The following is a 23,332-nucleotide window of genomic DNA, read 5'->3' as shown; positions in this document are numbered from 1 at the left end:
GTTTGGCTGGGCTCTATCTTTAATTTCTACAGAGTTCAGAGGGTTACAGATCTTTTCAGTTTCACGTAGTAGAGCTATGGGCTGCAATGGTTTGTGGTGCTGGGATTATAAGTAAGTAGGTGGAAAGCCTTGGCTCCATTTGGAAGTTGAAGACAGGAGGGCTACAGTGACTGGTATGAGATCTTGGGAGTAATTTAACTCTTCTGGCCTCTCTTTTGCTCTCTCTCAGAACTCATGCCCACATCATACAACATATCTAAAGTGCTGTGGATACTCCAGAGAAAGACTCTACACAGACCTTTTAAAGCTGCGTCTCCGCAGACCCAGAGAACAGACTTGTGGGCGCAGGATGAGAGGAAGAGGGCGGGGCGAACTGAGAGAGGAGGTGTTAACACAGACACTGTCACACATCCGGGACTTGAATCCCGTATCACTTACCTATATCGCTCCTCCTGTAAGGCCTGCATTATTAGCGAATAGTCCCTCTGATAATGCTCCTTGAGGGTCTCAAAGGATTCCTCAAGTCGGGCCTGGGTTTCCCGGATCTCCTGGACCTCGTGCAGCAGTGCATCGAACCCTGAGCTCTGCATGTCCAGGGTGTTGGTTCTGGAGCTGGACGCTCCTACGGCGAGGCCGCCGGCGGTGCTGTTGGCGCCCACTGAGCCCGAGGTGGCGCTGGAACAGTCCTCCTCGCTCCCATACTTGGGGCTGGACTGAAAGGTGGAAATGGCCCCCAAGGCCTTCCCTGCCTCGTCCACCTGCCCTTCCTCTAAAGAGTCCTTCAGGTTGGGGATGTTGTCAGCGCTGCCAAACTTATTCCGAATTAGAGACGCGATCTCTCTGGGCTTGGAGACTACGGCCCCAGCAGCCGAGTGGGTTGCCTGGGAGAAGCTGGACAGCCCCCCCTTGACGCTGTCCACCACGCCTTCGCTGAAGCCGGTCACTTTGGCGCCCACGTCCTTCAGCCCCTGGTGCATGTCCCTGAAGACATCCTTTGGCTGCCGGGGGATCCCATTCTGCTCCACCTCCCGGAGCTTCCGGTGGTAGTGCTCGAGCTTCTTCTGCAGCTGCTGGATGGTCTGGGCGGACTTCTGGTTCTTCTTCTCAAAGACCTGCTTGATGCGGGCGGCCTGCTGCTTGTCCGCACTGTTGGCCAGCTTCAGGTACTCGGCCACGTTGTCGTCCCGGGCTGTCTGTGCAATCTTGATTTGTTCCGTGAGCTTCAGAATCTTCTGCTGCAGGTGGGCAATAGCAGCCTTTGTGCGCTGAGGGTCTGGGGTTCCATCCACCGAGTCTGTGTGCAGGCTGCCATCTGTGCTGGAGGCCACCGCACTAGAGGTCTGGGCAAGGCTGCTCACTTCCAACCGCTCGATCTGGTGTGAAAGCAAGAGGGGGAGGTTAGAAGGAGCCCAGGAGGACTCGCTCTCCACCATCGATGGGCCCCAATGTATTGAAAAAGTTCACCTACTCAGTACAGAGCATTGTTCTAATTGTTTAAGTCACTCAGTCCTATCTGACTCTTTGCGATCCCATGTACTGGAGCCCACCAGGCTCCTCTGTCCATGGGATTCTCCAGGCCAAGAATCCTGGAGCGGGCTGCCATTTCCTGCTCCAGGGGATCTTCCCCACCCAGGGATCACACACACATCTTCTACACTGGCAGGTGGATTCTTTACCACTGAGCCACTGGGGACAGCCACTCAGCACAGAGTGCTGACCCAATTCCTCCTGTCCTGTACCAGCCCCCTTGCCCTCTTGGATACTGTCCCCAAACAAGCACACTTTGCTTTAAGTAAACCAGATACATGAGAAAAGATTTGCAGAGGCTGGAATCTGTGCAAAAGGTATTCGTCTCCTGCTAAAGGATTTCTTACAGTACTGCTTTAAATAATAAAGCTCTCCCAGTGAGTTTAAAGCATGAATTAATTCACACTCAGCACACATACTTGTGTTTAGAAGTTTATCTATGTACAACATAGTACATCTGCATTTCAATTTAATCATATGAAAACTGTCTCTGTATTTAGATACCACTGTATTCCAATTCTTGCTTTCAGATTACAGTCATCTGAAAATGTTGGTGAGAAAGGTAAGTTAAGTGGCTATATATAAAAATCCAATTGTTGTCACGTGTCTTTTTAATCAAACCACATCAAGGGATACAGAATCATTTTGTCTATTCCAACAGGGACACTAAATTGGAAGTTGGCGGCATGTGAAGGGGAGAACGGGAAGGTCCTGCTGAAAGTGGCAAGCATGAACATAATAAGGGCTTGAGAGTTAAAAGCCCAGATCACAAGTAGCTGTGATAAGCTTGGGCAAGGTAACATGAACTGTCTGGGACAGAGATAGAAGAGGTAAGTAATTAAACAAGTCAGGGACTAAGTTCAGGCCTTGTGTGAAGCTCAAATTTTGTCCGTTCTGTCTACTCAAAGATTTTTATTAGGCAAGGGACTCCAAAACACATACAATGACTATCTTCCTATGTGTGTGTGCAACCATTCAAGGGAGCCAAAGAAGAAGACAGATTGTTCAGATTTGAAAACTTCAACTATCAAACTTCAAAACCATCAGGCCAAAGCTAAGGGAAGGTTGAGTTTCTCTAATTCAGGAGAAAAAAGCCCTTCAAGAAGGTGCGCCTGGATGTGGCTTGTGGTGATGAATTAGGGCAGGGCCCATGCAAAAAGAGGATGAGATGGTTGGATGGCGTCACCGACTCAATGGACACGAGTTTGAGCAAGCTCCAGGAGGTAGTGAAGGACAGGAAGGGCTGCGTGCTGCAGTCCACGGAGTCACAAAGAGTCGGACACAACTGGACAATGACAGCCATGCAAAAAGGCTTTAGACGCTGCTCTCTATTGAGCAGTGACAGCAAGAAATTATGAAATAACCACTGTGGGGTAAACAATTCCCACCAGGAGTGACGATGTGCAAGTTCACCACCCTGGAGAAAGAGGGGGCACATTCTTTCCCTTGTTTCCCATCCCTAATCTCGTTTACCAGTAAACAAGATGGTAGCAAGAACTACATATAGGTTACTCTCATATTCGGAAAGGCCAAATCGGTAATTCTGTAATGACAATAACACACCAAATCTGAAATAGTCATGAAGTGCTGACCATTAACTTGTCAGTCTAGAGACGCATTTTCCCTTTCCCATCTTGGCTGTACCTCCTCAGTGTGCTGTCTGAGCAGGGACCATGCTGATTGCTAAGACACACGCAGTTCGCAACTGGGTTCAGTATATTACTACTGATGTGAATAGCAAGCAGTAATATTTTCCTTCCACATGAACAGAAGTGAACTACTGAATGCTGAAATAAAAGCAAAAGATAATCTATAACTGAAACGAATAACAAAAATGACATTATGCTTCACTAACGAAACGAATACGTACAAGAGCCAGGGAGGAACCCGGTAACCGGGTCGGGTCCCTTCTCCATCCACCCTGCTCCTCTCTAGGCGCCTGCAAATCAGCGTGGAAGGGCCAGAGGGAAGGCAGCAGCAGTGAAGAAGAGCCAGAGTTCCAGCTAACTGAGCTGCCCAGAGTTCCAACAGAAGCTCCTGGAAACCCACTCTGCTCAGGGCTTCGGGGCCACTCTCTCAGGCTGCACAGAGCTCCCACGGCGTGAGTTTCTCTCTGAATGGGATTTCCGATCCCGTAACTACCGGACATATCATTACACGATCCTGACTATGCTTATGCTTGACGGCTCCCCATCTACCACAGTGTAACAGGAAGGCAAACACGAAACACCTCTAGGTTGAGGACCACAAGCTTATGCACGGTCTAGTTTTCTTAGGCTCTTTCTTATCTGAATATCAACTTCTACGCATCCTGTTGTCTGAGGAACTGTCGACATGGAAATCAAGTGTCACTGTTACTCTGGGAGGACACACATGGATCACACTGCTCAAAAGATACTGTTGGGACTAGAATCGGGGTGTTTTAAATGTATTTATTATTTATTGAAATATATCTAATTTACAATGATGTGTTCATTTCTGCTGTAGAGCAAAGTGACTCAGTTATACACACATATATACCTTGTCTTCCATTATGGTTTATCACAGAATACTGAATATCATTCCCTGTGAGATAGAATAGGATCTTGCTCTCAGAATCAAGGTTTGATTCCATCACTAAAATTGTAAAAACCTATATAAAGGTTCAACATAATTATTTACAAATGATCACAGTTTAGATGTGATGTTACTTCCCTGCACAGCAACTGAAGAGATAACCCAGTCTCTCTCTACTCTGGCTTCTCTGTCTGGGCTGTCTGGAGCCCCACTGCGTCCTTCCTGTGCCCGGTTCCCACTTAGCATCAGCAATATGTCTGCGAGAATACAGCTGACAGAATCCACTGTCCTCAGCCTCGAGAAAGAAGACTAACCCTCAGTTTCAGCACAAGGGTAGTTTACATTTGAAACCATGAATCCCTGGGTTACCCAGTAACTCCTCCCAATTTTGGCAAGCACTATTCTTAAAAAGGAAGAAGAGCAAGAGAAATTGGGAGAAGAGGGGAGGGGGCAGAAAGAAAAAGGAAGAAAGAGAAAGATACATTGAACTGCAGAGTTACAGGACAGGGGTGAGAATGTTGTCTTGGTATCGACAGCACTGTGAGCCAAGTCCTTGGTGGCCTGAATACTTAGCACTAGAAGGGCTGACTCAGCCACGAGTTGTAAATGTACCAGCTGCAAAGTTTGCTTTCCCAAAAGTCTTTGCTAGCGTACGAGGCTCTCCACATCTAACAACATAAAATTTCATTCCTACTTTACTCGAGACAAACAACTAAATTGCCAATAGGAAAAGAATGTTTTAAACCTTTTTAGAAGGCAGTAGTGGAAAACAGGAGAAGGTTTTCTTAAACGGGAAAAGGTACAGATCAGAAAAACAAGACTATTAAATCTGGCTACAGTTCCTACAGCAGGGAAGCACAGGTTCTGGCATAAACTGCTCGGGTTCAAAACTGGCTTTGCTACTTACTAGCCATGTGACACTGGGCAAGTTGTTCAACCTCTGTGTTCGTTTTGTCAACTGTACAATAGGGATAGTACTAACGCACACAAAATCACCTCAAAAACAGCTTGAAAAAGCATTGATATACAAGTAATACTCGTGACAATGATCCTGATCACCTGTGAACTTGGGGCTACAAGTCTAGTTTGTCTCAAACAGCCCTTTTCTGTTGAGAACCACTTAAGACCCCACTCTTTTCTACCACCAGCACTTTTCAGGTCTATCTTCATGAAGAACGAAGTTTTAAAATCATCTCGTGGGTGACACTGCGTATGTGACAATTCACTGAAACGTGAACTCTGGTGGGGTCTGCTCACTAGCTTTGGAGCTACTGATCCCAGCATGTGCCTCGGCAGAATTGTGACCCGCCCCCCGGCCCCGCCAAAAAAACAACAAACCAAAACTGTATCATGGGTCACTTGGGAATAACGGAAACTTTCCATTTGAATCTATGTGTGCTAAGGGCACAACTGGAATGCAGCTCTCCAGCCAGGGCGCACAGCTTCACACGTCCAGTCTTCTGCCTTCAAGGGCACAACCTCCTCTCCTTTCCTGGCTGAGGGGAACCCAGTCCAGGCAGAGCCTCCTTCCGGGAATCTCTCCTGACAGCCTCCTGCTCCCAGTTGGATTCATGTGTGCAGTCGCTCAGTCGTCTCCAACTCTTTGCAGCCCCGTGGACTGTAGCCCGTCAGGCTCCTCTGTCCATGGGGATTCTCCAGGCAAGAATACTCGAGTGGGGTGCCATTTCTTCCCCTAGGGCATCTTCCCACGCAGGAACTGAACTCGGGTCTCCTGCGCTGCAGACAGATTCTTCACGGTAGGAGCCACCAGGGGAGCCCCTGGAGGCGCGGCTCCTCCTCGCCGTTCCCACACGTCTCTGCGCTGCGCCACTGTGCCGATCACATTTCGCTCTTCCTCGCTATTCCCACACATCTATGCACTGTGCTGATCACATTATGCTGATGCGACTGTCTGAGTGGGCTGCTTCTACTGACGGTTCCTGTGGGGTAGGGGTCATCACTCATCTCTGTGCCCCGAGAAGGTATCGCAATGCCTTGAACAAAGAAAATGTCCAGTAAGGGTTCAATATAAATGCTTGCTAGCGTGTCCTTCAAAGGATCCTTTTAGAGCTCGTACGCCATGCGGTGACTGAGCCTATGTGACTATGAATGGAACAATGGTCAGAATTTTTGTAAGAAAAACAGCTTCCAACAGATGATACACATTCCTCCAAAGCTGCTGAGGAAAAGCTACTGCCTGAGTCGAATATGCGTTGAGATGATTAACCTCCTCTCTGGCCCACCCTGCTCTAGCCCCACTGCAAAGAATCCATTATGGAATCCAGGGCTGCTGCTCAGAACGCGCCATCACAGGAGAACTGCTTTCCTGCTTGTATGAAATACAACACTGAAGATGAGCATTGCCAGGAGTACTTCAGGCCTGATGTGTGAATTTGATGGATTCATGTGAGCCCGGGGTCGGGCGGGGGGAGGGAGGAAGAGAAAGAAAGAAAAGAATAGAAAGAGATCACAGGCAACTTCCAACCACAGCACTGACGGTGTAAGTATAAAATTATATGCTGCTTTTTTATGGTTAGGAGCTGTTTCTATAAGCACAGATTCATTGTTCCACTTAACCAAGGGGCTTCAAGTATCAGGTTGCGTATGCACTGGAAATGTTCAAGCAGAGACTTCGTGCCTGCATGTTAAAACTGTCGCATGAGGATGCACTGACAGTTAGAACAGATGATCCCTGTTTCCTTCTAACTTTAAGGTTTTACCTTTTGTGAAAAAGAAATAGTGACTTGGGGTATGGGTTTTTCAAAAATCTTTCTCATAAATCCTCAGAATGAAGAATGACTAGTCTGAAGCACACAGATCTGCTAATACTAAAGTGACTTTCTAGTTTTTGAGCAGGTGCTAACGAGCCAAAGAAGAAAGTGACACAGAAAAATGCTTTCACTGCTGAAGATTTAAGAATGCATATATCAGTAAAACCCATGTGTGGATAAGCGAATCTATAAAACTGCCACCAATGAGTTCCCCTTTACAAGTTAATTTCCCACAAATACTCTTAGGACACAGTCTAATTAAGACAAAAGATTTCCAAGCCTCAGCTTAATCCTTTTTATTTCAAGCAATTCTGATAAAACAAAAGTCTAAAAAGCAATGAAAGAATCTGAAAAGCTCCATGTGGTTTGTGATAACCTGGTTCTCTCTGAACTGGCTATTGTTAGGCTTACATGTGGAGTAAAAAGCTCTAGGGAGGCGCTGTATAAACGGTACACCCCTCAACTCCATTTTATGGCTTGATTACTCTTCTTCCTCTTTAAATGGTCTTAGATATAATGCATTTGCTAACAGTTTCCAAATGTATACCGTAGCCCATACTTAACTCGACTCATATACCCAACTACCCATCTGCTATCTCTACTTGGATGTCTAACAATCACTTCAAATTTACTACGTACAAAACTGGGTTCCTGACATCTCCCTAACCTGTGGCCCCTGCAATCTTTTCCATCTTGGTAATGGCTACTTTATTGATCCATGTGATCATAAAGCATAAAGAGTTTAAGTTGTCCACAAACACAGAGTAAAGAGGTGGCCAAACCACTGCTTGAACCCGGGTAGCCTGGCTCCGGAGCCTGCGCTGTTACCAACACGTGTACCATGTTGCCACAGCAAAATGTTTCGGGCTCTACTTGCAGAATCTGCCTGCTTCTCATTGTACCTCAGCTGCAGCCACTCTGGCCTACGACACTGTCAGTTCTTCCCTGCATGACTGCAATGATCTCCTACACTACTACAGCAATAACATTTTTACAGTCAAAAATATTTCAGTAGTCCTTAAAAACCTAAGTCAGATCACAGCAACAGTCTTTTACATGCATTACTTTCCGGTGGCTCCACACATTGGTCAGAGTAAAAGCTAAAGTCCTTACAAGAATGATATATAAACCAACGTTCTCAGATAGAACATACATAATGGATATAACCTAGCTGATACTTCAGAGTTATAATGGGACAGCAGTAACTTAAAAAAAAAAATTAAAAAAATTTTAATTCTACTATGAAAAAAACAGCATAAAGATGTGACTAGTATGGATTTCAGTGCATGCTCAATCACTCAGCTGCATCTGACTCTGCAACCCCATGGACTGTGGCCCACCGGGCTCCTCTGTTCATGTGATTTCCCAGGCAGGAATACTGGAGTGGGTTGCCCAGGGGATCTTCCCGACCCAGGGATCAAGCCCACAGCTCTTGTGTCTCCTGCTTTGGCAGGCGGGTTCTTTACCACTGAGCCACCTGCGAAGCCCCATCCATCAGGTCACACAAGCCAAAACCAAACCATGCCAAAGCCCAGGAATCACCCTCGATATCACCTGCCTTCTACCTGCATCCACTCCAATACCCAGTCCTATCTACTCTTTTCCAAATTTCCATCAAAGTATAATACTCGCCACCCATCTCTATTTATTTCTACTGTCAAACTCTTAGGACAAAATCTTGTCCTCCCTCTGCTGAATCACTCACACTGACTGATCTATTTGTATTCATGTAGGCCCTCAATTAAACTGAAGATTTTAATATTAAAAAAGGAAGTCCTAAACCACCCAATCCTTACATTATTTTAGTAGCTTTCCACACTCTTGAAGTATTAAGAACAAGAACCTGAACTTGGTCGACAAAGTTCTACGTGGATCTCTCTCTAGCTTCATCTCATAGCGTGCTCCTCCCACTCTAGACACTCTGGCCTTTTTCAGGCGCTGCTGCTCATCCTTTCTTCTCTCACGGTGGATGAGAAGTTTGCTCGCCGTCTGCCTCTACAAAGATGAGGCCACTGGCCACTGTGATCGCTGATCTTCGACACATCCTGAAAGCGTTTCAGACCAGAGATAAGAATGAGGGACTCTGTGCTCTGGGAAAAACTGGCAGAACTGGCCTTCAGATAGTTAAAGATACGTTTCAGGAAAAGATTTTATGACCCCAATTTCCTGCAACTTTTCAAACCTCGAAAAGCATTAAAATCATTAGTGAAGACACCTGCTTCTTGTGACCAGCAGTAACCTGCTCTAGACTAGCAGCACTGTCTGTAAAAATGTATGTGTGAATCCCCTGTTACCAAAATCACAAATATACTAACACCACCCCTCCCTTTGGAGCAATTCCTCACAGCTATCTGAGAGACTGTCTCCCAGGCTACAGTCCTCATTTTGTTCCCAAATAAAACTCAAGTCACAACTCTGACGTGCATTTTTTCAGTCAACGTCACCACAGGATCTTTACTCAGGCAGTACTGCCCAGTGCCCTTCCTTCAGCTCTCAGCCAGGCATTCTGCTAGGCGTCTGGGCATATCCTGACAAAATGAAGTCTCTTCCTTCATGACGCTTAGGGCTAAGTGGGGAAAAGTGGTAGAGAGAAAAAACCAGTAATCAAATGGCATACACTGCGAACAGTGCTACAAAGAAAAAGGACAGAGTGCTGCGACAAAAGGAATAACGTCAGGCAGAGAAACCTACTTTAGACCGGAAGGCCACAGAGAAATTCTTTGAACAGGGGCATTGACACTGAGTTCTCAGAGACAGAAAAGGACGTTGTCACTTAACTGGGCCACAAAGGAAGAGAAGTCTTATTTCTGTAGGTCTCATGTGCCAACAAAATATAGCATTTGAATGATCATAATCAAGATGAAACTACACAGTTAAGCTGATAATTCAAAAAGAGAAAAAAGATTTGTCTATTCATTGCTTCTCACTTGGTGAAAGACAGACTGTTACCAAAAACGTTTAAGGAAGAAGCACAGGGATGGGATGAGAGAGGAAAAGACCAGAAAAGAAGAAGGGGCCACATGCCCAGTAACCAAATGGAGTGGATGGGTAGCTGTATTTACCAGGCTTATATAAGCAGTGAGTCAGCAAAAACCCAGGTGTCAATGGATCTTTTCTCTGCCCACTCTAAGCAGCTAGAAAACTTGGCTCTCTCTACGGGATAGAAGAGGGGCTCAAGGGCAAGGTCTGAGGCAGGCTAATAAAACAGCCACCACACCATCCAGCGGTACTTGCCCAAGAAAGGCTGGGGAAGAGTAAACCTTCGCGCTCAGCAAAACACAAGAAACAGGATCCAGCTTAAAGCAGACTAGGGCAAGGTGGTTCTGGTAAGATTTCACTGACCTAGTGTAACTATTTCTTTAACTCACAATAAAAATGCTTATTCAGTCCAGTTCAGTTGCTCAGTTGCGTCCGACTCTTTGTGACCCCATGGACTGCAGCACGCTGGGGTTCCCTGTCCATCACCAGCTCCTGGAGGTTGTTCAAACTCATCCTTATTAAGGAGCCCCAAATCCAGACTCCAAAATTTGCTGAAAGCAAACTCTAGATTTTAAAGAAAAGCATCTTTGTCTTTCTTGGGGTCCATAAATATTTCATGGCTTCTTTCTGCAACTATCTTTTCTCTAAAACAGGCTAATATGTATTAACAGTAACAGAAGAAGAGCTCATAATGATGGAACTGGGTCTGGCAAAACAAAACTGTACAAACTAGAACACAAAAGGGATTAAAGAGCAGTAGAGGCAGAGATAAAGCACTAAGCAACCACGTGACACTGAGCAGCAATGACAATGAACTGAAGACAAACACCCACCAACGCACAGCTATGAAAATAGCAGGCTCTTCAACCTGCCCTCCTCCACCTCCACACTTATAATTCTCAGCCTATTAGTGTTCCAGTGGTAACAATTAAATAAGAGCACAGAGCCTTTATTTTTTCTTCTCCACTTCAGGCCACAGGGAAAGCTGAAAAAAAAAAAGGGGGGGGGCAGGGGGGTTAACTATGACTGTTCAAAGAAGAAAAAGGCTATCTAATTGTTAGTGTTCTTTGCTCTGGAAATTCCTAGCTTCTACAACTTCATGGACATCTGAAAAAAAAAAACCTGGTGACTATTTCTGAAGGTCACAGAACTGAATGACCAGAAATAATGGCTTCCTTTCTGGCTCCCTCGGGTATCCCTTTCCATCAAATGTGAATCTGCAAAATGTTTGTCATTGCTAAGAGGCAATTCTGTGTAGCAGATACAGAAAAGTAGAAACAACAAAAAACAAAAACAAAAAAAGGGGAGGGGGCTGGGGGGGGGGGCGGAGACCCAAAACATAAGCGACACATTTATCTTACCAAAGCCCCCTGTCAGGCAGTCTGCTGATTGTGCTCGCCACAAAGCTCATCCTTCATTTGTGCACTGCCAGCGCAAGCTTGGATCGCGCAAACAATCACAACCTCTTTTGGCTATAAGCTCTTTCCATTTGTCCCAGCTTCCAAACTGCAGAAGAGCTGTGGCAGAGTCTGTCACGGCTGCACATACTTGGTTTCCGAGAATAACGCGGTAAATGAGGACAGCTACCACTGGGAATGCCTTCCCCCACCAACAGCCAGCCGAAATGAAGCTTCTAGTTGCTCCCTGGGCTTCTCACCTTCACAGCCTCAGAGAAGTGCCTTTCACAGAACAGGCAGGTACAGCCACACCACATCAACATCCCCGCATAGCCAACACCCTGCAGTGCCCTCCTCGGCCTGCGTACTGTTCCGCTTCTGTCTCCCGCATCAACTCTTAGAGATTTCTACACTGGGGAGCCAAGGAGGAAGGACTCTGTGCTGAACAAACAGAAAGCTTCTGCCAAACAAGCATCCGTGTGTGAGAGAGAGTGTGTGTGTATGTGTACGCGCACGCGCGTGCCTGGGTGTGGGCACAGTTTGCTAGAGCTGAATGCAAATGAACAGTTTGAGACTGGAAATCACAGACAGTATCTGCCGCTCTTCTTCAAGCTGTGAGCATCTTTTATAAAAGACAAAAGCATCCAACAGGCTGGGCTTAAAGCTACAGGACGTTCATTCACCATCCACATTTGTAGTCTCATTTACAACCAGAGAACAGCTCAAGGAGGTGAAAAATATTCCAAATAGGATAACACTGTTTAGGGAGCTTGGTTCCATAAAGACAAAGGAAAAACAATCTCTCCATGTTTCAACAGAAGACTAAAAGACTGCCAGGACAAATTTCTATGCTTTTCTAATGTTTCTTCCCTTATTTTTCATTTTAGGTTTACAAAGTCATTTAAATGAAAACTGAGCAAAGAAAGACTTCAGAAAGATTTCTTTTGTAGAGCACAAGACCCTGAAGTCTTTTTAACTATGGACAACAGGGGAAAAAAAAAAAAGCTTCTGAATGAAAAACAATAAGCTCTCTGAAGTTTAGGTAACAGATTAAAACACCACAATCGTAAACCTGAGCTCAGCTCCTATACCATCACATACTATTTATTGAATACTCACGATACTGCATGAAAGAACGAAACGTCTTCAAGAGACTGTTCCTGCCCTGAAAAAGTCACTTTGGGATTTACCCTAAAACAACCCATCAAGGATGTCTGTGTGATTAATTAGCACTCTTAACCGCAAAAATCAGGTCAAATCTAAAGAGACCAACTATTTTGTGATCAAGAAAAATCTTTGTAAATTATTTATGATCACAAGAGGGATGGGAGGTTATCAGCAGAAATTGAAAAACACTAAAGTGATTGAAAATAAAAAAAAAATTTAAGTGTCCTTTCAAGGGACTAGCCAGTGCTGTCTATCAGATATTCTGGAGTTATCCGATAGTATAAATTCTGCATCTTTGTTTCTGTCTAGGTTATTCTAAAACTGTAGAGATGGAAATTACCTTGTGGATAGTGCTGGTGATGAAATACAGGTCAATTTTGTCTGGTAGAGAATATAAACTTCCTTAAGTCCAATTCTCATTTTAATATCTTACTGCTTCCTAATAATTGGTGAATTAGTGAGACAAATAAAATCTTTGACACATGTGTTCATTTTGTATGAGAGTCACAATTTTTCCTTTGAATAAAACCTTTAACATTTGAATCTGCAGCTTTTATTTTGTAAAACATCTAATTAAAAATCAATTGTTTAAATTCTGTTTTAATAAGGTTCTTACAAAAGACCTAAGAACCAAGAACTATTTTTAAATTTTTAAAGAGTTTTAAGAACAAAAACAAACAAAATATATAATAGAGTACTCTTGTGGCTCTCAAAGCCCAAAATATTTATTTTCTGCTCCTTTACAAAGAAAAAAGAAAGCTTGCTAATCCTTGCTTCACAAACCCAGACAGCGTATTAAAAGCAGAGACATCACTTTGTGGGCAAAGGCCTGTATAATCAAAGCTATGGTTTTTCCAGTAGTCATGTATGCATGAGAGAGTTGAACGATAAAGAAGGCTGAGCGCTAAAGAACTGATGCTTTCACATTGTGGGGCTGGAGAAGACTCTTGAGAGTCCCTTGGACAGCAAGGAGATCAAACCAGTCAAACCTAAAGGAAATCAGTCCTGAATATTCATTGGAAGGACTGATGCTGAAGCTGAAACTCCAATACTTTGGCCACCTGATGTGAAGAGCTGATTCACTGCAAAAGATTCTGATGCTGGGAGACTGAGGGCAGGAGGAGAAGTGGGCAGAAGAGGTTGAGATGGCATCATCGAATCAACAGACATGAGTCTGAGCAAACTCTGGGAGATGGTGCAAGACAGGGAAGCCTGAAGGACTACAGTCCACAGAGTTGAAAAGAGTCAGATATGACCTAGCAATTGAACAACAACAATCCTCGCTTTAGATCAAAGTTACAGCGTCTCAACTGGCATAGATATCTGAATAAGTGTGATCAACTTGATAAAATAGAAGACACTGAGGATTCAACTGGCATTTAGCAGTAAAGTCAAGTTAGGACCCAGACAGAAAACAGGCTCCTTTACTAAATATGACCCAAAGACATATCAGGGATATTTTATTGATAACACAAAAAGTTTCCTTTAAAAATGTCTAAAAATGTTCAAATGTTACTTTACAAAGAACCTTTTTTTTAGCTTTCTGTATTACTTTTGGCTGCGCTGGGCCTTCGCTGCTGCATGTGGGCTTTCCACTGCAGTGGCTTCTCCGGTTGCAGGGCACGAGCTCTGGAGCGCAGGCTCAGTGGCTGTGGCCCACGAACTCAGCTGCTCCAGGGCATGCGGGCTCTTCCCCAGCGAGCGACTGAGCCTGTGTCCCCGCACTGGCAAGTGGGTTCTTATCCACTGGACCACCGGCGAAGCCCCAGAGAAACTGTTTAGACCTGTTTTCCATTGACTGGTTTTCAGACTTCTCAACACTGATTAAAGTTTACTGAATATGCCCTTAGAAAGAAACAAAGGTGAATACAAATATTACTAGAATCTAATTTATGAAATACTTTTAAACATTGTAGTATAAATAGAATAATGTGGAAATAAAACAAAAATAATAACAAAAACCTACTAAATTCAGAATTTATCTGACAAGAAAATATTTTTTCCCTCAGTAATACAATCCTACAACAGTATTTTTACTGTGTTCAACACTGTTGAGTACTGGGGGGAATGCTGAAAATTTATAGGAAATAGATTTTATCCTTCTAAAAAACTCTTGGGGAAAGAATGCCTTTTAAAAACTTCTTTGTTATGCAACATTTCAAATATGTGTAAAAGTAGAGAGGATACTGAATCCTATACACTTTTCCCAGCATTGATTATTAACTCACGGCTGGTCTTTCCTCCCTCCCATGCAATGATTTAGAAGCAAATCCCAGACAAAAGACATGCTTAACATAAACCAAGACTGATTCTAGAGGCTTTGCTCTATTACTAAACCTATCATCTCAGCTGTAAGACCTCATGGGTACTACTTTATTTTTTGGACAAAATGTCTGAAGTTCTCCCTCTCTTTCACCCTTTGCGATACTTCATGAAGGATCCACTGGGGAAAAATGTCCAAAGACTGAGGAACTTTGTTCTGTAAAGCATCTAATTTGACTGACCTTCTTGATGCTGATGCTTGATGACTGGCTGGATAAACTTTTCCCAAACTGGCCAAAGATGGGGAAAAGGAAAGCTGAATCGAGGAAGAACAATCATAAATCTAATAAATCAGTTACTGTCTGTAATAGCAGAAAGCAGAGGATAGATCTGCAAGGGAGGCACCAAAGTAAAGACCTGTCGCAACAGCTGGCCCTGCATTCCTCAAGGAGTCTCTTTTCTTGCCCTCCTCCAGCAGGTTACAGGTTCACCTAAAGTCCTTAACTGCAGCAAGCTCCCACTGGGATTCAGTAAGAGGGAGGTTTTCTTTGACTTCAGCAGCTTTCTCTATGCAAAAGCAACCCCTCATAACCAGGCAGTGGGTGGGGGAGCAGAAAAGTGACACAGAAAGTAACTGTAAAGGAGTTTAAAATCTTTTGAGATTAGTATCGTCATATGAACCTCTAAATACGGCAAGTGCTTTCTTTTACTGCGTGGAACCAATTAGTTCAGAAAGGAGAGCAACAGAATTAGTGCCAAAGCCAACACCAGAATATGAAGCTTTAGGAGAAGAAAACAGGCACCCGCCTTCTTTAGAAATTAACCAGGTTACCTGCCTTGCTATTTGAGACAATTAACTGAAGATGTGCAATTCTGATCCAAAAAGGATGTCCTAGAGACATTTCCATGACTAGTGTCAACGTTTAATGTATGACAAATACGAAGCCAAATATTCATGTCCTTTGGCCCAAGTGTTTACAGTAAATGGGAACAGTGTGTAAGTGAAGAACAAGTCTTGCTGAGGTCAAGGACTCACACCAGGATAATGGTAGTCAAAATGGCTGATTAAGAATCTGCACTGATCTTGAAAAATAGAATAAGCACAGGTTCACGAAGTTACAGTTTGGAAACAACTCACTCCTAGAGCTTCCATGAACGGGATCAACATGTACACAGCAGATGTACACACAGCAGAAGTGTACTTATCACTATAATCACAGAGGGGAAAGGGACTGAGACAAGGAAGGTAAGAGGACATCTTCTCCCAAAGGCAATAAACATGATCTAACAAAGAAAGTACAGAGAATTAATGTCCCTTCAAATACTAATTTATTTTATTCTATTAAAAATGTCTGATTGAAGCACAGCTGATTTACAATGTTGTGTCACCTTCTAGTGTTCAGCAAAGTGATTCAGTTGTGTATGTATTTATTCTTCTTCATATTCTTTTCCATTATGGTTTAGTTCAGCTTACAATGTAGGCTCAATAAATGTCCAGTGAATTAATCCATAAGAAATAAGAATATAACATCAGTTCAGTTCAGTTCAGTTGCTCAGTTGTGTCCGACTCTCTGCGACCCCATGAATCACAGCACGCCAGGCCTCCCTGTCCATCACCAACTCCCGGAGTTCACTGAGACTCACATCCATCGAGTCCGTGATGCCATCCAGCCATCTCATCCTCTGTCGTCCCCTTCTCCTCCTGCCCCCAATCTTTCCCAGCATCAGAGTCTTTTCCAACGAGTCAATTCTTCGCGTGAGGTGGCCAAAGTACTGGAGTTTCAGCTTCAGCATCATTCCCTCCAAAGAATATAACATCATATCACCTCAAATACAGGCTTATATTATATTTAAATCTACAGATAGTTGTGGCTAGTTTCTGAATTGGAATCTTCCATTTTTTTTGTATACAATGTTTCACAGAGCCACCTCTGATTGCTGGACAGTGTTTGCTTATGAATTAATTTTAGTCCTTTAAGGATTGCCTTTAGTTTCTGATATTCCACAAGCACATAAAAAGCAGAGTTACAAAAGTTTTTTTCTCTGCAGAATTCCAAGCCAGAGTTGTAAGAGACCTTAGAAGACAGCCTCTGTGCATGCTCAGTCATGTCTGACTCTTTGCGACCCCATGGACTACAGCCCATCAGGCTCCTCTGTCCATGGGATTTTCCAGGCAAGGATACTGGAGTGGGCTGCCATTTCCTCCTCCAGGGAATCTTCTCAGCCCAGGGACTGAACCTGCGTCTCCTGTGTTGGCAGGTAGATTCTTTACCACTGTACCACCTTGGAAGCCCCAAAAGATAGTCTGCTCAGTATTTAGGTGAAATTTATTAGAAATGGGGGTGAAATCATTCACAATTAAAATCTGGAGACAAATCTCTCATAAAAGACTAAGAAGCAGTAACTATAGAAGGCCTCTGTTCTCATGCCATTATTTAGAAAATCAATATGGAACTGTCTCTAGTTTGTTCTTGACTTTGGCACACTCAGGGAAAAAACATATTCCATCTTCCCAAGAATATTTTCTGACAAAATTACTTTTTATCTTATGATGATTTGATAAAAATTAATTTTTCAAACCATGTTACAGTCAAAATTAATTTTAACTTTATAGTTTAGATAACTGTTAAGACTTTATAAAGAGGGCTGAGCACTGAAGAATTGATGCTTTTAAACTGTGGTGTTGAAGAAGCCTCTTGAGGGTCCCCTGGACTGCAAGGAGATCACATCAGTCAATTTTAAAGGAAATCAGTCCTGAATATTCATTGGAAGGACTGAGGCTGAAGCTGAAACTCCAATACTCTGGCCACTGATGCAAAGAACTGATTCATTGGAAAAGACCCTGACTGCTGGGAAAAATTAAAGGCAGGAGGAGAAAGGGACGACAGAGGATGAGATGGTTGGATGGCATCACCAACTTGATGGACATGAGTTTGAGCAAGCTCCAGGAGTTGGTGTGAACAGGGAAGCTTGGCATGCTGCAGTCCATGGGGTCACAAAGAGTCGGACACAACTGAGCGACTGAACTGAACTGAAGGCTTTATATGGTATTACAGAATTTGCAGCCCTTTAATCTAGGGAGTAGGAAAGGAAAAGTCCTAATTAAAATTCCTAATAACTTAGTGCTTTGTCTTGCACATTAAGGGGAGAACTTTAATAAATTTGCTCATGACCAATTGATAACAAATGTTCTTTTGGTGGCTTTTTGTAAACAAAATTGAGATGGGGATATTGTTAGTCATTTCTCATATTCTTTTGAACTACTAGGAACTCAGTTTTCTCTCAGGGTGTTTTATGTTGTAATTATATTAACAACAATGTTTCTGTTATAACATCCTAATGTTAGGGTAATATTAATAATGCTGCTTTTCCATAATTTTAATTTCAAAGAATGACTAAGACAAACTAATTCTTAAAATGTATTGTAGTAGAACAAGAGCTCTGTCTGATTTAGGTTAATCAAGATCCCACTAGGTAAAGACTTCCTTTTTTGCTATAGGATCTAAATTACTTTGAGTTAAGAGATTGCCAGAGAACCTACTCACAGCATTTCTAATTCAGTTCTTCAGTTTGTTTTCTCTTTAATTGAAAATGGTGTTAAGAACAGCTGACCTTTCCATAAAGCACATAAATATGGTACAGCTGAATCATATAATGTGGTGACTTCTGCTTTACATCTGAGAATACCACTGAACTCCAACTTTACAGCTCAAAATTTTAATTATTCTTTTCAGCTGCTTGACATCTTCAACCCTGACTAAGCATAGCAATGTCATTAGTGACGGATTAATGAAGAGGTTGAAGAGGACCGGAAGCACTTTGCAGCAATCCATCAGAGACCGTGTTCCAGGATGGTGTTTATCCAAGTTAGTAATCTTCACTCTTTCATTCACTGACTCAGTTATGAATAATCAATTATAATTTCCTTCCCTCAAAAGATACCATGAAAACCTCTGTTAAATGTACTGCTGAAATCTAGATATCCTGTCTTCAGAACATCTCTACTACTATAGTAAGCCTATTAAAAAAGGAAATGAGCTCAGTCTAAGGATAATCAAACTTAGAAAATCTGTTTAGTGCCTTCCCTATGGGCCTCTTTTGCAAAGTACTTATTTACATATGCCTAACCACTGGTCTGGAATAGTAACAATTTAATGCTAAGGAGACTGAAAATTTGTCCATTTTTCAAAGAAGTAATGGCAGCCAGAAAATATTTCTGTGCCCTTAATTTTAACATTAATAAAAAACAGAAGCATGAACTAAAAATTTAAGTTTTTATCTTAAGACTGTTAGTGTTTTAGCAACTTTGGATCAAGTAAAATGTTTAGAATACATATATGCACCATATGGTTACACTCATTTCACTGTACGTTTTTTCTTAATTTCAAATTCCTATTAATTTGTAGGCCACAGAGATTTGTGCTCTCGCTCAGTCGTCGAATCGTGTCCAACTCTTTGCAACCCGATGGACTAGACACAGCCATGATCCTTTTCCATGTAATTTTCCAGGCAAGAATACTGGAGTGGGTTGCCATTCCTTCTTCCAGGGGATCTTCCTGACCCAGGGATCGAACCTGCGTCTCCTGCATTGGCAGGAGGATTCTTTACCACTGAGTCACCTGGGAAGCCCAGGCCACAGAGATCAACCTCATGTAAATAAAGATATGCGACTCTTCACTTAAGGAAGATTTTCTTCCAGCAAAATAATGTGCAAATTAAGGATTTAATATAGAATAATATTTATTACATTTGAAAATGTGTTACACTTAAAAGTGACTATATAAAGGAATTTAGAATGAATGCTTTTGAAAGAAAATAGTTACCCTATCCAGAGTTAGAGAAGTTCGGCTAAATCCAGACTTTCCTCTGTACTAGTTTAAGTCCAGTAAACTCCTTCATTTCTTCTATGAGTAGTTTGTAACTGAATAATAATCAGTGAAGAAATTGCTTTTTAACTCTATTAACTGCCTAGAAACAGAAAAATAAGTTTGAGACTGGTGTCTCTGACCACTTCTGAGAGTCATAGGAAGACGTGTCACTTTATTTTTAAAACCAACCTATATGTGTCTATGTACATATATTCTGAAACATCCTAAAATCTAACAATCTTGAGAAGCTGTCTTGTGAAGTAGCCTTATCTTACAAGTGAGGAATAAAAGCTCTGGCATGTTAACTAAATCCCCAAGTTCCCATCTGGTTCTGGCAGGAATGGGACTACAGCCCATACCTCTCCAATGTACTCCTTGTTTACTTATTAGGCTTATTACTTGTTGTCATCTTCCCCAACTTGAATGGAAGCTGCATGAGGGCAGAGAGCCATCTCAACTCCCAAACTCTGATAGATTCTCCAACAACTGTTTGTTCAGTGAACAAATGATCAGTCTATACCACTCTCTGTTTCAGACAGGATATACTGGAATTCTGGCATACAGTAATTTCTGGCATGAATTAAAATAACCAACGACAAATGTTCTTAAGCACTGAGTCGGAGTTCTCAACCTATTTTTCTTCTCGCAGTCTTAAGGGATGTGAAACATCCTCCGGAGGAGAAGGAAAGCACTTTGGGCACTGGGAGTAGGGAGGCGTGCCCTGTGAAACAGTCTTCTGCTGCTGTGCTGTGTACTTCTCATCCACCACTGAAATCACTGTTCTAGCTATTCCTTTCGAATGAAAGTCAATTACAAAGAAATCCCACAATTACAAAATAATGTGGGCAGATCTTTGCACTGTTTCATAGGCATTGTTCCTAGGAAATCTGACCTTTATGTAGCACTCTGAGCCCCATGAAACGATGAGAGTTGGTCAACCAGCAGTTGAGATGGGAGGGGAGTTTTATCATTTAAAAGTTCACAATTTAATAAAGTGACAGTCCAGTGTAAATAACTGTTTAAATGACATAGATAGCATCTGTACAGAACCAAATAATTATCACCATAAATTCTGGGCATTTGTACAGAAAATCAAGGCAATTTATATAGATGTGTGTTGTTGCAGGGTTATTAAAGAAGGAAAAAGCAAATTATTCATCTTTAAGTCAACATCTGGGAATATTATCTTGTGTAATATTTAAAACACAAATACAACTTCAATATATAAGCAATATGTTCTGTAATATCCCACTTCCTAAGACTCTCCAATTCTTCCGATATGTTTTCCCCTCTAGAGTTTTGTGCCTTTAAAATGTTTATCCTGCAGTTTTCATAAAGTGTGTTGCAACCTCATGCAAAGAGGTTTTACATAAAGCCCTATCTACAGCAGTTTAATGTACCCAGAAGCTAGAGCAAGAACCTCTTTTCTGAACATTTTTATCATCGTTTCAATGAGAGGACCCCTGCGGGGCAGCTGGTAAAGAATCCCCCTGCAATGTGGAGACCCGGGTTCGATCCCTGAGTTGGGAAGATCCCCTGGAGAAGGGAAAGGCTACCCACTCCAGTATTCTGGCCTGGAGAATTCCATGGACTGTACAGGAATACTTTGGGTCAGTGAGAGACACGGATAGAGAAGAAGTTTAATCTAAAATTATTCACTCAGGTACTAAGTGATTTTGGCAAGCTTTTCTCTACTCATGGATTAAGGCAATAAATAGACAAAACAAATCAATTAAAAATATTCAGATTACATTTTACGTTTTCCTCCTCTTCTGGGACTGTCAGTAATGAAGAAAAAGGAGTTAACTTCTGTTTTACTATCAGTCTCCACCCCCTATCCTTTCAGGGCTGGCCTATGAATTCTTTTCTTCTGAACACCCCATTCAACCTGGGATTGCATTCTTAATAAAACATTGATAAGGAAACTGACCTTTTATAACCTCAGAACAAACAGAGATGTGCCAGGGTTTTAAAATCCAAGATACAGAACAAACAACAGGAAAAAAAAGGGGGGGGGGTGTGTGCACAGAGCAGAGGTACAAATCTGTTAATAAAGCTGGCATCTAACCATAAAGAATAGGACAGTGACTTACACTAAACTCCAGAGTGAAAAATCTATTTGGATCTTAAATACAGTGGCTCACAGCAAACAATAATACACATCGGCTTCAGGATCAGGTAAAACTGCACAGAATCTGTGTGCTTCAGCGTGTATCTCTCAGAAAGGATCTACATATTATCTATAAACCCACAACACACCAAAATCTCATGGTAAACTACAGCCGTCACCCACATTTTGCACTCCTGACTGTGGATGAGACGTGAACATGGTGGATTCACTGTGAAGCTGGGTCACCCTCCCATCCAGCGGAATCTCAGGGACTTGCTCCACTGCTCCCGAGGAATAGTACCAAAATATGTGCATGCTGCTTTACAGTTCAGAAAATTGCCAAGTCTTTGGGAAAAATACACGAAAAACAAGTAGCTGAGTAATAAGAACCATTTTGTTTTGTTTTGTTTTTTAATGTGAGAACTATTTCAAATGGCTTTAATCCAAATTCTTATTGGTTATGCATGCCTGGTATCTTCAAATTTAACCCAAGCTTTCCCCAACCTGCCAAAGGCAAAGGAAACTCTGGTTCTCTAAAGAAAACACTTAATTTTGGAGAACTACTTAGCCTGAGAGAGTGAGGATGACATTTACTCTGCACTGAAGCAGCCCCGTCATACAGCAGAACGGGACACTCTGGTATCATCTGAGCATGCCCACACAGCCAAAGAACACTCTATGCATTCTACCTAAATACCTAGGGGTAAAATGAACAACTAGGAAACACATAATACGCCTCTCCATTACTGCCACCTCACACACATCAGTCCCAAAATAGCAAATGCCCGGGGCTGAGATCTACTGCTGAAAAATGCTACATTTCAGCAGCTCAAAGCATTTCCTGTGTCTGTCTCAGCCACCAGCCCCCACTTAAAGCTGTAGAATTATAAGATTAAGGAAGAGATTTGAGGAAAAAAAAGACAGATACACACACATATACAACATACGGTTTCCGAGGAGAGTGAGGGTTCCATGCTTGTGAGGGAGGAAGAGGAGGAATATGCCGAAGAACCCTCGGGTTTCTCCCAGATTTGAACATGCTGTACTGTGGCATGAGGTCAGCAGAGACTGACTCCAGCCCTGTGAGGCTGAATTCTACCCTGACAAAGCAGGATCACTGTAATATGAAGCAAGAGGACCCAGGGCATGTTGGCTGCTGTACAGAGTGGCTGTTCTAGAAAGTAATGGCAATTCCAAAACAAGGGATCTATGCTGTCACATGAGGTGATCTTCAGCCCAGTTAAGCAATAAGCACCCAAAATACTCTGAATCCCAAACACAGGCAGCTCAAAACATTAGGAGAAAACTTTGTTCCTCAAACCTATTTTGTGTCTGGAGGAAATGAACAGGAAGTGGGAAATTCTAAGAACTTTTGGTTACTTTGTTTTGTATCACAAATAATGTCCAGATTCTATTCTAAATGAGCCACAGTCGTTTGGACACTGTGACCTAGCCAAGGAGCCCCAAAACTTTTCTATTACTTTACAAGGAAGAAGGGAGAATGTTCTAAAAAAATATTTTTGGTGTTAGAGATAACACTGAAACTGAAGAGATGGTTTAAAAACCTCATTTCTCCCAAATACCCAAAAGGCGGAGGTTGCTGCAGACCTAAAGCACATTACCATTTCTTTTTAGGTCACCAAGAATGTATATAACTGTACTGTTAGAAATTTTTCCCTGAAATAAGGGGAAAAC

General features: G+C 42.6%; 1 protein-coding gene across 25 annotated transcripts in view; it reads right to left on the bottom strand.

The window, feature by feature from the left end:
• TMCC1 (transmembrane and coiled-coil domain family 1) overlaps positions 1–23,332 on the bottom strand; it is a 156,545-nt gene that overhangs the window by 23,345 nt on the left and 109,868 nt on the right. For 22 of the 25 annotated variants that reach the window (XM_069560958.1, XM_069560954.1, XM_069560949.1 and 19 more), the window contains one exon: positions 439–1,373. In XM_069560958.1, coding sequence (XP_069417059.1) covers positions 439–1,373 — 935 coding nt within the window. Of the gene's footprint in view, positions 1–438; positions 1,374–11,490; positions 11,563–22,569; positions 22,779–23,332 lie in introns of those variants that run through there. The other 3 variants (XM_069560964.1, XM_069560961.1, XM_069560969.1) reach the window with 3 other exon arrangements.

Source organism: Ovis canadensis, chromosome 19 (assembly GCF_042477335.2).
Source record: "Ovis canadensis isolate MfBH-ARS-UI-01 breed Bighorn chromosome 19, ARS-UI_OviCan_v2, whole genome shotgun sequence".
Taxonomy (NCBI): domain Eukaryota; kingdom Metazoa; phylum Chordata; class Mammalia; order Artiodactyla; family Bovidae; genus Ovis; species Ovis canadensis.
The sequence above is the reverse complement of the archived record's forward strand: the minus strand, read 5'-3'. Positions and strand labels throughout refer to the sequence as shown.